This window comes from Mus musculus, chromosome 7, assembly GCF_000001635.26.
Source record: "Mus musculus strain C57BL/6J chromosome 7, GRCm38.p6 C57BL/6J".
NCBI lineage: Eukaryota > Metazoa > Chordata > Mammalia > Rodentia > Muridae > Mus > Mus musculus.
Window position 1 is genome coordinate 141,325,575 of NC_000073.6, and position 13,313 is coordinate 141,338,887.

General features: G+C 50.7%; 2 protein-coding genes across 27 annotated transcripts in view; one reads left to right on the forward strand and one right to left on the reverse strand.

Moving 5' to 3' along the window:
• Deaf1 (DEAF1, transcription factor) overlaps nucleotides 1-13,295 on the reverse strand; it is a 41,694-nt gene extending 28,399 nt beyond the window's left edge. For 5 of the 21 annotated variants that reach the window (XR_389957.3, XM_006536206.3, XM_017322368.2 and 2 more), the window contains exon 1: nucleotides 1,705-2,115. Coding sequence is in view for 6 of the 21 variants with exons in the window: in XM_006536206.3 (XP_006536269.1) it covers nucleotides 1,705-1,996 (292 nt within the window). In the remaining 15 variants the exon portion in view is untranslated. Of the gene's footprint in view, nucleotides 1-1,704; nucleotides 2,694-13,013 lie in introns of those variants that run through there. The other 16 variants (NM_016874.3, NM_001282072.1, XM_006536213.1 and 13 more) reach the window with 13 other exon arrangements.
• Nucleotides 2,556-11,582, forward strand: Tmem80 (transmembrane protein 80). 6 transcript variants are annotated; one of them, NM_027797.3, is made up of 6 exons: nucleotides 2,556-2,692; nucleotides 5,844-5,987; nucleotides 7,336-7,434; nucleotides 8,074-8,157; nucleotides 8,437-8,529; nucleotides 10,271-11,581. In NM_027797.3, the coding sequence occupies exons 4-6, from the start codon at nucleotides 8,085-8,087 to the stop codon at nucleotides 10,474-10,476; spliced, it is 372 nt and encodes a 123-aa protein (NP_082073.1). In that variant the 5' UTR covers nucleotides 2,556-2,692; nucleotides 5,844-5,987; nucleotides 7,336-7,434; nucleotides 8,074-8,084; the 3' UTR covers nucleotides 10,477-11,581. The 6 variants fall into 6 exon arrangements, 5 of the variants coding, with proteins under 5 accessions (NP_082073.1, NP_001135422.1, NP_001360949.1 ...); NM_001141950.1 differs by having other exon boundaries at nucleotides 7,336-7,355; nucleotides 8,064-8,157; XM_011249858.2 differs by having other exon boundaries at nucleotides 2,602-2,692; nucleotides 8,064-8,157; nucleotides 10,271-11,582.
• Nucleotides 13,296-13,313: the final 18 nt, after the last annotated feature.

The following is a 13,313-nucleotide window of genomic DNA, read 5'->3' on the forward strand; positions in this document are numbered from 1 at the left end:
TCCAGGAAAGGGACCAGAGATGGCTCAGCAGTTAAGAGCACTGTCTGCTCTTCCAAAGATCCTAGATTCAATTCCCAGCACCCACATAAGTGGCTTACAACTCCCTATAACTCCAGTTCCAAAGGAACCGAAGCCTTTTTCTGACTCCAAGGGGATCAAGCAAACATAGAGATACATGCAGGCAAAGCAGCCACACACATTAAATAAATTAACTTTAGAAAAAGAAGAACAACAACTCTGGGAAGAGATCCGGATGGCTCAGAAATTTTGAGCATGCTGTTCTTTCAGAGGACCCAAGAACCTATGTGAGGTCCTCACAACCATGTGTAACTCTAGCTCCAAGAGGAATTGCAGGCACCTGCAATCACATATATACACATAAAAATATATATATATATCTTTTTTTTTAAAGCTCTAGGAAGCTTCCCTCACTCCTGTGACTGGATCTAGGCTTCAGGTAGGTAGGTACAGCAGAAAACACGCGGAAGCAAGGGTTCTCCACCACTGCGTTCCAGTGCCAACGGTCTGAACACCCACCCAGAGTTAAGCTTCAGCTCTGATGTGCCCTGAATAAAAGCCCAATGCCAAGCCTGCAGCTTCACACTGGAAAGAACGAAACAAGACGCATGGCAAAATGATGGTCTTCCAAGGATTCGCATGTACAAGCATAAAACATATAAGAGCTCCAATTGGTAGGGAGTTCAACACTCAGGAAGGTCAAAGGGTGGGGTGTGTGGTGGGATTGTAGGAGGCAGTTTGGTGTGGTATCACCTGTACAGGGTGATACAGCTCAGCTCAAGGCTCCATTTGTCATAAAACATGAGAATCGGGTGCTCTTTGTGTGAGAAAACAGAAGGAGAAAAATGGAAAACTAAGTGATGGAGAAGGAGGGGATATCTGCATAGGAAGACTAGGAGATACAGCACGGAGCAGCTCATGTCACAATATAAAGCAAGGCTGGTTTCTGCATCGTTACCTTTGCAAGGTTGCCTGCCTTGGATGACTCTCTTGCCCCTCTCATGTCACACTTGAACTGGCCTTTGAGACAGACAGGTCTACCAGCAGTAATGCTGCTGACCATACCTGGGGCACCTCTAGAACAGAACTCACATGTGACCCATCTGTGCTCTCAGCTCCCAGGAAGCAGCAGGAGAGGACAAGGCAGGTGGTAGGTACTGAGAAAGTTCCAAAGGGTAAAACAGACAAAGAACAGAGAGGCACACTCACACAAGGGAGACACGTCTGTATACAGTGCAGAGCAAGGCTAGAGGAGTGAGAGTGTGCTGTGCGTGTGCATGTGTGTGTGCAAGATGGGCATGCAGGGCACTGTGAGATGCAGGGCAGGGAAAGAGCAAGGGTGCAAGTCATTGTGAGATGCATGGGCAGGTGCAGAGTAGGTGTTCAGGGCATTGTGAGTGCACGGGCAGGTGTGAAGTGCACAGGTGGTACAGAGCATGTATGGGGGGCAGGTGTCAGGTGCAGGGGCATGGACAGAGGCAGGGCAGGCGTGCAGGTCACTGTGAGGTGCACTGGCAGGGCAGGTGCTGGGCAGGTGTGCAGGACAGGTGGAAGAGAGCCTTCCCTGGAAGACAGATGTGCATGACAGATGCACAAAGCATATGGAAAGTGGCCTGTGCCTGGTGCATGTGTTCAGAGCTTGCACGCGGGAACCCGGTGAGGCGCGAGGCCGGCGGGCGCACTTGCCTGCGAAGGCGGCGGCGGCGGCGGCGGCCTCATCGGGGCTGGGCAGAGCCTCGGTACCCATATCCATGTGCCCAGATTCGGCCGCCATCACCGCCACAGCGGTGACCCGCCGCGTCTCGCGCTCCGCCTCGGAGTCTGCGTCCTCCTCCGAGTCCTCGTCTCTGCTTAACACCGGCTCCTCCGCCTCGCTTTCCGCTGCGGCCGCGGCGGCCGCCGCCACCGCGGCAGCGGCCGCCACAGCTGCCGCCTCGGCCAGGCCCAGCTGTTTTGCCGCCGAGTCCGAGTCCTCCATACGGACTCCACCGAGTCCGCCCGAAGGCGCTGTCCGGGACCGCCCGAAGCGCCAGGCACCGAGCCCGAAGCGGGGCCCGAAGAGGCCGCCCGAGTTGGGCCGAGGCCGCCCGAAGCCACCGCCCGAGCAGCGACCGAAGAGGCAGTCTGACGCCCGCCGAACCGAGCCGAAGCTGCCCGCAGAGCCGAGCTGATGGCCCGAGTGTAGAACCGAGCAGCTCCGAAGTTTCCCGAAGCGCAGAATCTAGATAATACGAATGGTCCCGAAGCTTCCCGAAAGCTTACGAGCGTTTCTTGCTCGCTGTCTAAGAAGCGGATCTGACTGTGGTCACCGACCGATAGAGCTGGCCGGCTCTGGGCAGTTTCTCCCCTGCTTCCAACGAAGTCTGGGTTCGCAGACAGACCCTGGCGCCACGGGATTTCTCCAACCCCCTCTCGGGGCGGCGAAAGCCGAACCCACACGAGGCCTCGCCGAACTCCGCCGAATACCTCCGAGCCGAGTTCTCCGGAGCCTCAGTGCCCGCCTCCTTCTATCCGAAAGCTCCCGAGTATTGCCGGACGGGAGAATCGGGCCTCGGCCGCTGTCGGACGCTCGCTGCACCGCGCGGCGGGAGGAGCGAAGATGGCGGGAGGGTGCGGCCAAGAGGCTGCTGGGATTGTGGCGGACCCAGCGGCAAAATGGCGGCCGTGCGGCCAGGTGAGGCGGGCGGGGCTACGCGATCGCAGGGACAGTGTGGTCTCATGCTGTCACGATGAGAGGCTGTCTGGGCTGGCTCTGCAACTCCTCTGATTGTCACCTTGTTATTCCGGAACCTGGTGGCTTAAGCCCACTAGCCCGGATTTCTGCGCCGGAGTTGGAGAGCGAGGGGTGGGGGGGGTGTCTTCCGGTTGGGCGTGGGGGCACTTCGGGTATCCCGGCGGCTGTCCCGAAGCTCGTCTCTGTATTCCAGTGATATACCTGAGGCACACACTGGGATACGCCCCTGTATACAACCATATCACACCTTCTGTGACCCGGGGTCCACCTGTGGATTACCCAGAGTACACTATGGTGGCATACGAACTACACAACCATATTTCACTAAAGCTGACATGCATGGCATACCTATGGCTCATCCTGAGCACACCCTTGGCATACCCGCTGCTCACCCCGAGTACGCCCTTGATACACCTATCTCTCATTTTTTCGATATACCCTTGGCACACCGGGTTTACACATTGAGAATATCCAGGACAACCATATACGTATATTCAGCTCACCCCTGGCATATCCACAATACACTCGAGTTCCCCTGTTGCTCACCCCAGATGTAAGGATGAATAAGAATTACGTTTGTAGGGAAAAAAAATGACTTAGTCAACCTCAAACAACTAAAGCAGGCTTGTTCCAGAGACGTGGCTGTTAAATTCTGGCCATTTGATGATCAGGGCACAGGATCTAGTCACTCAATGACCACAGTTAGTTCAAGACAATAGGCCACTCGCTTTAGACTGGGGTTTTTGTAGCTAAGGGTAGGGAAAGGGTGCTTGTTAAGAGCATTCTAGATAAGTTAGCTGTTTTCCTTAGACAAACTGGTTTTGGAATTTCTGGGTCTTTTGTCTTCTTTTGCACCCGTAGGGTGTCTGGGATAGGGATTGGTGTCTGAAGTCAAGGTCAGCTGCTTTTCTTCCCCAGTTCTCAAATTCCTGGCTTTCTGGAACTTTGAGTCCGTTGGCTTTGATGGGATTTTTTTTTTTTTAAACCAGGTATAGCTGTGACACACCCAGTGTGTCCTAGGGTACATCTTGTCACACCTGCAGCTTACCACATATTCATTCATAGCATGCCTCTGGCATGCGCTAGACTCCAGATATTCATAGCATACATTCAGCTCATCCCAAGCACACTTATAGTTCTCCTCAGCACCTCCAAGGCATACCTGAAGTATACCTTGGTACACCCATGGCATACCTGGTTTACACCAGACACAACCAAGGCATAATGTCAGTTTACCCTGGGTGAATACACACCCATACACACACACACACACACACACACACACACACACACCTGTGGCTAACCTGAGTCCCGGGCAGCCAGAAGGTGCTGTAGTCAATATTTCACCATGGCTGAGTCCCAGGCTAAATGAGGAGGTCTGAGCTCAGATGATATGCAGGCAGGGTCCAGTGCTAGCAATATGGAACAGAAACTGGTCTTAGCCAGCTCAGACCAGTGTTTGTCCATCCATCCATCCATCCAGTTTCCCAATGTTCCTTAATGAAGCAAATTTCAGAAATGTGATTGTACTACACGTGCAGCCTCACCTGCAGGGCATCCCTACTATATGCTTTGTTTAACAGCTGCCACAAACATGGGAGTGCTGTTGTTGTGTGCCTGGTTACAGTAAAAAGGGAGTTCTAGGGGAGAAAATGGTCTTGAAATTAAGTCACATAAAACACCCAGTTTCCAGTCTGGGATTATGGCTATCTCCACTAATCCAACAATTAAGAGGCTGAGTCAGGAAGATGGCTATGAGTTCCAGGCCAAACAGGTCAAAACTAAATAGTGAGGCCTTATCTCAGAATTAAAACAAACATACAAAACATTATAATCTTAGCATTTGAGAGACTGAGGCAGGATTATAAATTCAAGATTAGCCTAGGCTACATAAGAGATCCTTGTTCAGAAAGAAAGCAAGAAAGCAAGTAAGCAAGCAAGAAAGAAAAGTCCTACCAGAAGAGGGTAGCTATAACCTTTGTCACACCAAAAAAATATTTATTCCTTTATATCCACAGTGAATTTCTGCCTTGTATCTGTTGATAGTCACACGGTGATTACCAAAAATCACTGATAAGAAAAATGTTAAATAGCCAGGCAGTGGTGGTGCATGTCTTTAATCCCAGCACTTGGGAGGCAGAGGCAGGCAGATTTCTGAGTTCGAGGCCAGCCTGGTCTACAGTTTAAGTTCTAGGACAGCCAGGGCTACACAGAGAAACCCTGTCTCAAAAAACCAAAACAAAAGAAAAAAAAAAGGTGTTAAATCCCAAAAGTTAGATAGCAATTCAGCCAAAATGAACTCTTGTAGGATTGAAAATGTTAGAATTATTTTAGTTATTAGTTATTTAAATATGCCATTTAGCTAGATGTGGTGGGGCATATCTTTAATCCCAGTTGGAAGACAGCTAACTAACTAACATTGTGCCATTTGAGGGTTTTGTTGTTTTTTTAAGAATTATTTATTTATTTTTATATATAAATATACTGTAGCTGTCTTCAGACATACCATAAGAGGGCATCAGATCCCATTACAGATGGTTGTGAGCCACCATGTGAACTCAGGACCTCTGGAAGAGCAGTCAGTGCTCTTAACCACTGAGTCATCTCTCCAGGCCCCCATTTGAGAGTTTTTTGTTTGTTTGTTTTATTCTTTAACCTTTTTTTTTTTTACAGTCCAGCCTTTTTCTCCTCCTAGTCTGCCCTCTGACTGTTCCACATTCCATACCTCCTCTCCCCCAACCCCTCCAAGAGGATGTCCCTAACTCTTGTCTCTACCCCACTAGACTTCCCTACTCCTTAGGGCCTTAAGTCTCTTGAGGGTTCGATGCATCTCTCTCACTGAATCAGGACCCATTTGAGGGTTTTTATACAGTAGGTTTTTTTGTTTGTTTGTTTGTTTGGGTTTTTTGGTTTTTTTGTTTTGTTTTTTTCCGAGACAGGGTTTCTCTGTATAGCTCTGGTTGTCCTGGAACTCACTTTGTAGGCCATGCTGGCCTCGAACTCAGAAATCCACCTGCCTCTTCCTCCTGAGTGCTGGGATTAAGGGCGTGCGCCACCACGCCCGGCTTACAGTAATTTTAAAATGTTTCAGTGTGTGTGTATGGAGGGGAGCTCTTAAGTGCAAGGTGCCCACAGAAGCCAGAAGGCATTAGACTTCCTGGAGCTGGAGCTACAGACATTTGTGGCTGCCTCGTGTAGGTGCTGGGAACCAAACTTTGATTCTTCCATAAGAACGGTATGTGCTTACAGATACTTCTGCCATGGGGGGGGGGGGGGGGGGGATATGTGGCTGTTTTGGGGATTGAACCTAGGACTTTTGCATACTAGACAAGTGTTTTGTCTTTTACGTATATTCCAGCCCTGATCCCTAGCTATTATTAAAGGATACAAAAGGAGGCTGGAGAGGTGGCTCAGCTGTTAAGAGCACTGGCTGCTCTTCTAGAGGACATAGGTTTGATTCCCAATACCCATATGGCAACTCATAACCATCTATAACTCCAATCCCAGGGAGTGCTTTTCATGGCCCCCACTCCCACACCCTCTTCTGGCCTCTGCTGGCACTTTATTCATGAGGTGCATAGACATACATACAGTCAAAACATCTATACATATAAAAGTAAGGGGGTGATTAAAAAATGATTCAAAAGGAAGAAAACCCCAATGAAGGTAAAACCAACCCAAATATTGACCAGTATCTAGGTAGCCTAGTTTAGCTAGGGCCTGGAAAAGAACAGATCAGGTTTACTAGAGCAGCCTGTGGAAATATAATGCCGCTCCAGCCACTCACCTGGCTTCCTGCTCCCACACGTGCGCCTGCTGGGAGGCTGTCCAAAGGCTGTTACTAATGTCCTGTGTTTACCAGTCTATGACTTGCCCATGCAAAAGTCCACAACTCCAGAGTAAGCAGCTTCAAGCTGGCCTTCAAAGTTAAGTGACCCAGAGAAAGTCAGCAAGGCATCACTTCCTTCTCTGCTGAAACTCTAGGGAGCGCAGGGAACTCACAGGCAGGCAGGCAGCCGACTGCAGAGCTCGGGTTCAGGTGCTGCTACTGCTGCACTGTCTCTGCTCGGAAGTCAGCCTCTTCTACAGGAGGCCTTGGCCAAAGTCTGGGTTTGTATGGTGTGCATGCACGTGTAGAGACCTGCACAGCATGAATGTGCAGCTGGTGTGAGCCTCCACACAGGCAGTCTGACCCAGGACACATCCCATCCAGGGAGGGGCCAGGCAGATTTTCAAACACAAAACTTCAGACCCAGAGACACAAGGGAGGTTCCATCACACCCTAGAGCTGACTCTCACAAGATGAGGGAAATATCACCTGTGTGGAACAGGAGATGGTCTGAGAGTCTGCATAGCTACATGGCTGCTTCAGAAAGTACACCCCCCCCCAACCCCCTAACAGTTATTTTGGGAAGTTAAGTAAAATTCTAGCAGAAAACAATGTCCTAGAAGGGATGATGTAGAGGCAATTCAAGACCCTAGCTGCAGCCATAGTGACTTCCGTTTATAAACGTGGAGTCAGAGAACTAACATCCACTGTGTTGTTGCTGTTGGTGTCTTACTGGCTATCTTTTGTCTTCCAGGGAGAGGCTCCATCAAGGTGGTATCCTGCTACTGCTCCCCAAGGCCTTGACCAAGCATAGCCCCCCAGGGCTGGACTACACTGTTGAAGACCTGGCACAGTCAGATTTCAGCCTTTTTATGCCTTTCATGCCCCCCACTCCCATTCTTTCTTTAAATCTGACTAGTAACTTATAAGAGGGAATGGATTCCATGGTATACTGGCTCTGTCACTCACCAGCTCAGCCTTGTTTCTTCCACGGGCCTGGCACATTAAGGGGATGGCCACTTGCCTGCCACCAACCAAACCAACATGGCAGGAGGCAAAACCCCCTTAGTTTGAATGGCCAAGTGATATATTTTCTCTAAAGAAAGTTGCCAGGATCCTCTTTGTAACTTGTGACATGAATCAGAATAAAGAATTCCCTCTGTCCTGCCTGCATCTGCTGAGGACACTGGGTGCTTACCATGCCCTACCAGGGTGGGAAGGGGCCAGCATCACTCCCATGACCACCAGGTGCCCTCAGACGAGCACTCCAGGAGCCCAGGTAGCAGTAGAAGCCCCAAGTAGGCAGGCGCCAGTGGTTGGGTTCCATGTCCACCTGTATGTGCCCTTCTGTCAGAATGTCCCAGGCTTGCTGATTGGCAGCTCTGAGTGGCAGAGTGGCGCCTGGGTAGGTGTGTCCCATTGGTGATCTTGAGGATCCTTGTGTCCCATTGGTGATCCTGAGGTTCCTTGATTACTTACCAGCTCTCGTCAGTTCCTCTTCAGATGCTGTTTCACCTCAGTGGGCTGTACTCTGCCCTGTACTTCCTAGCTACACTCCTGATGATTGTATACAAAAGTAAGTGATGAGCACTGGGCTGGAGAGATGGCTCAGTGGTTAAGAGCACCGACTGCTCTTCCAGAGGTCCTGAGTTCAAATCCCAGCAACCACATGGTGGCTCACAACCATCCGTAATGAGATCTGACACCCTCTTCTGGTGCATCTGAAAACAGCTACAGTGTACTTGGATATAATAATAAATAAATCTTTAAAAAAAAAAAGTGATGAGCGCCAGGCCCATCAAAGGAAATGTGCCCCTAAGAAACTGATCTGAGTTCTGGCTGTGTGTGTTCCTAGGTCAGGTTTTCAGCTATCCTTGTAACTGTCTGGCCCTGGATCTGGTTCTCTTGCTTCTGATGGGAATTCTCAAAGTAGCTCAGCTCTACCTAGGTGAGTTTTCCGTGATACCATAAAATGCTTGTGGTCCCATAGGTGTTCTTTCAAACTCTCTGAACCATAGTGTGGGTCTTGGAGTCACTGTCATTCAGGCAGCCTTACCTGGTGCTTTGCTGTATCACCTTCTGTTGTCATTAAGTATTAACCATTTATTCAAAAGCCTTGCTCCAAGACTAATTGACGCTGGTGACATCCTCCTGTCTAGAAGGATGTGTGTACCACAGCCGCACTCAGGCTTGAAGCCCAGCCTAAAGCCAGAGCTCCAGAACTCTCCTCTGGACTTCCCGCTTCCCTGTTGGTTTCAGCCCTCAGGGAGAAAGTCTGGCAGAGAGGAAGTCTGGAGTTTTTGCCAAGTCCCTTGCAGGGACAGGGGACCTTGCCTCCCCAAGCAGGCTTGGTATCACATCAGTTCCCACCTTAAGAGGCCACTCTTAGCCATTTGCCTGCCTGCCTGCCTGCCTATCTGTCTGTCTGTCTGTCTATCTATCTATCTATCTATCTATCTATCTATCTATCTATCTAGAGACAGAGCCTCCTGTGGCTAAGGCTGGCCTTGAACTCCTGATCCTTCTGCCTCTTCCTCCTGAGCACTGGGATTAGAGGCTTGCGTCATCACATCCAGTTATTGTGCATTGATCAAACCTAGGGCTCCTGCATGCTAGGCAAGCACTGTAACAACTGAACTACATCCCCACCCCATCCTTTGTATTTGTTTTCCTAAATCACACAGTTCATTTAGAGCAGGGTTAGGGTCAGAACATGTAGGCTCTTCTAATGGACAAGGAATCCAAAAGTAAACCGAGGACGTCTTCCTGCAGTAGCTGGCTGCAGTGACCGCACAGGTCTAGGTCTCTAGCTCTGCCCCTACTCTTTCCTATACTCAGTCACAGACATACATAAAAGAGGTGCCACATCCAGGACCATTGCACTGTCAGGCTCTGATCCTTCTCTTTTGATTGGATCTGGTACCTCCCCCCTCTCTTCTGGGAGTAGAGTGTCCTCTCTGGTCATTCTAGACAGAGCTACAGTGTCTGCTGCCATGGACTGTGCCGGAATTTGCACAGCTTGCTCAGTAGGCAGTGCTCCCATGGTCCCTGGAAAGGTGCTGCATTGATGAACAGTCAGGTCAACTCCTAGAGTACCCTGTAGGGGGCTGTCAGCATTGGACATCTCTAAGCACTTAGTACTCAGCAGGCCCATGAGTACCCCCCCCCCAATCCACTAGAGTCTGCCTCCTCAGACACCCAGGGCGAGGGTCAGCAGGCCTTCAGACACACCCCAAGCAGCTGGGGTCAGCAGACCCTCTGGCACTCCTGGCAGCTGGTCAGCTACTGGCAGCTCCAAGTTGGCATTTTCCATGACTGACCCATTTGTTTGTAAAGTGGGCAGTTTTGTTTTTCATAAGTATTCATGAAATTTTCCAGAACCAGCCTGCTTTAGCCCAGACTGAAATATTTTTAGATATTTTAAACACAATCCCTTTGATCCCACTTGGAGTTAGAAATAAGGTGGCAAATGCCCACAGTTTTCAAACCAAACTGTTTGTGCCTTAAGAGCACAGAATCTGAGCCTTCCCTGTTGTCACTCTCTGACACAGAGTGGCCCCAAAGGGCAGTGTCCACCAATCCCATGAATTCGTTGACCCTTGGCAAGCACCCTGGCACTGGGCAGTTGGCAAGAGTTGGCAAGCTGTCCTGCAGCCCCCACCTCACTTCATGTCTGCTCTCTTCCCCAGGCACAAAAGGCAACCTGATGGAGGCTGAAGTGCCACTGGCTGCCAGCCTGGCATTCACAGCAGTCGGTGGCCTCCTTTCTGTTCACTTCCTACTCTGGCAGACCTTGGTACTGTGGATGGACTCGGTCCTCAGCACCGTTCTCCTGGTGCTGCATGGGCTGGAGGCTGGCCTGCAAGTGGTGGTCATTGCTGACTTCATCAGGTAGATGGAGCAGGGTAACCTGCACAGCACTGCTCCTTAGCCCTCAGCAGGTTCCTTGGCCCAGACAAGGAGACTGTCTTTTTTATTGATCGTCTGTAGATAGTTTATACATATTTTTTGGGGGAGGGGGGGAGATACCAGAGCCAGGGAGGGACAAACTTGGAAGCTTGAAGATGACCATCATGGACAGGAGCCTAGTGAATCCCAGAAATGTCTTCTCAGGTCTTGTGGCTGGGGTGCTGACTATAGCGGGACCACCATGATCCCCAGACAGTAGAAGGTAAAGCCTTTCAGGAAGTCAATGGCTAGGGGCAGCCCTGCAGCTCCACCTTGTCTCAGCCCCAGAAACATGGCTTCCTGGCAGGAGTGTACAAACTGTGCTGGTCACCACCCTGTGTTTGCTCACACACGGATTACTGAGTTCTGTGCTTCCCACGCTGGCCCTGGGTCTTGTTCTGAGAGCCTGTTGTACTTAGTTGCCAGACCTTGGTCCAGGGCTGGGATCCCTCTGGAGCTGCAGGATGGCAGCCTTGTGTTCCAGTGGCCCTCCAATTTGGCTCCCCATCAGGCCAGCCCTGAAATGAAACTGCTTGGTTTCCAAAAGGAAACAAAAGCAAATGTATTCCAGGTATGGTGGCACACAAACCTTTTAGTCCCAGCACCCAGGAGGCAAAGATGGGCATATCTTTGTGAGTTCAAAGCCAGCCTACCTGGTCTACATAGTGATTTGCAAGTCACCCAGGGTTACACGGTGAGACCTTGTCTTTAAAAAAAAAGAAAAAAGTATACAGAGAGCTGGGTATTATGACCATCTCAGCCCCTTTCATGGGTGGGGGTTGGGGAAGTTGTAGGGAGCAGAAGACAGAATAAAAGAACCGCTTTTAGTCTATGATTCTGGGAGTCGCAGTCCACCAAACTGCAGCCTTTGTAGATGCCAAATGAATCTCATCTCCTGTTTTTCTTTTCCTAGCCCATTTTTTTCTCAGAAAGTATTTAAGCAGTATTTTTTTTTTACAGTTTCTTTCATTCTGTTATGTGTTTTCTGTTTATGTCGTTATGTTCAAATATCTAGTTTCTCTTTTAAAAAATAAATAAGTAATTATGCTGTCATGACTTTGTCTTCATTATAACCACCTACATTCCCCAGGGTCCAGTATGGAAGAGCCCCACCCCCACCCCCTGTTTCCCCTTCTCAGCCCTATCCAGGACTTACTCTGTAACCTCTACCTGGCTTCTCTCTACCCTGGTAACTAGCCAGAAGCCTCCCTGTGAAGTATGTTGAAGGTGGTAGGTTTCTGGGCCGTCCAGAGCCTTCTCTGGGACCAGGGAACCTTCTATACACATGGGTCCTTAGCTGATTTCCTTTAACTCATGTCTCCCAGAGACTGGGTGAATACCAGAACTACCTGGAGACGTGCTCTACCTAGCCCACAGGCAGGGTTGGGAAGGAGTAATGTCTAGAAAGCCTATGAGCACTTCTCTCCACAATGTCTCTGTGGCTTGAGCAAGTATAGCCTGGGTAGGCAGAATGGGCTAAGGCCGGTGGGTCTGGAGGGCTCAGCCACTCCCCTGTTCTTACTGGCCACATGGAAGTGGCATTCACTCCATGTGACCCAGAGTGGACATCAGTTACCACCACCAGCTTGGGCTGCCTCACAGCAAAGGTTATGAAGACTGACCGCCAGCAGCACAAAGGAGCCATCCCTGAGTTGCATTGCATGTTTTCCACCCTTTACCCATCCCTAGCTCTGCCCAGGAATGTCAGAGCACACACATAAGCCTGCTCCTCCCATTACACAGCTGACCACTTGACCCCTGCTTGCTGGGCCAGGGCGAGGTCACAGGCAGAGCAAGATTGGACCAGTTCTGTGAGATCAGCAGTAAGGGCTATGAACCAGGAAGCCTCTCTGGGGTTCATCAAGAGCTGGGCTTGGGGTCCACTTCTGCCACTCCTCTGTCCAGCTCACCTGTGATGTCCCAAAGTGTGTCAAGTGGGCAACAAGCCAGGCTAAAAACTGCTGTTGGCCCTCAGTACCCCAGGAAGTGCTAACTGTCCAGGGCCCAGGAGAAATGTGCCAGGGCCCTGCCCTTCTGAGGCTGTAGCCTGGGACCCTGACTTCCTGGCAGCACCCACTTCCTCTGCCCCAACTCTGGGAACAATAGCCGGGGCCTTAGGGTCCCTGTTCACATAAGGGCAGTACCTTGGCTAGCAGGCCACAACTCTTGTTTATTTCCTCCTAGCCAGCTAATTGGCTGATCTAAATTCACCCAACCCTGCCCCAAGATGTCAAATAGCAAGGTGGGCAGAGTAGCTTTGAGGGGGGTTGTCAACATGGTGGAGACAGGTACCCTCTTCTAGAGATAGCTCATCCCTCAGGAGATGCTCTAGTGGATGGGGACTTTAAGAACTCCTGTATGTGAAGGAGGGAGGGGCCCCCACCAGGAGCTGAAAGCTCCCAAACTCAAAAAGCCTTGGACCCAATGCCCCAGGACTAAACCACTAAAGAGCTCTGTCCCGGTGCTACTTGGGGTGGAGGGTACCTGATGGCGGCTTGATTGAGACTTCCCCAAGGCTGCAGCACTCATAGGCTTCATCCAGTACTGCCCCTGCAGGCAGGCCCATGTCCCCATCTGCTACTGCAGCTTGGCCAGTTAGAGCAGCTGGGGCCGCACCCTGTTCTCCGGGGCCAGCTGCAAAGGGGCCCCAGGTGCTTTGGGGACCGCTGGGAGGGCAGTCAGAGGCAGGCAGGGAGGCAGAACCACAGTTGGTGTGGTGGGGGGGAATGGTGCCCGGGCCCGCCCCCTTCCTTCAGGCTCCCTCGTGCCCACTCCCGGGTGACT

Excerpts from the sequence above, each read along its gene's own strand:
- Tmem80 (NM_001374020.1), top strand. Across the intron at positions 7,356-8,063 it reads GGAGAGGCTCCATCAAGGTG|CTCTCGTCAGTTCCTCTTCA; the intron begins GTATCCTGCTAC and ends ATTACTTACCAG. Across the intron at positions 8,158-8,436 it reads CCTGATGATTGTATACAAAA|GTCAGGTTTTCAGCTATCCT; the intron begins GTAAGTGATGAG and ends GTGTGTTCCTAG.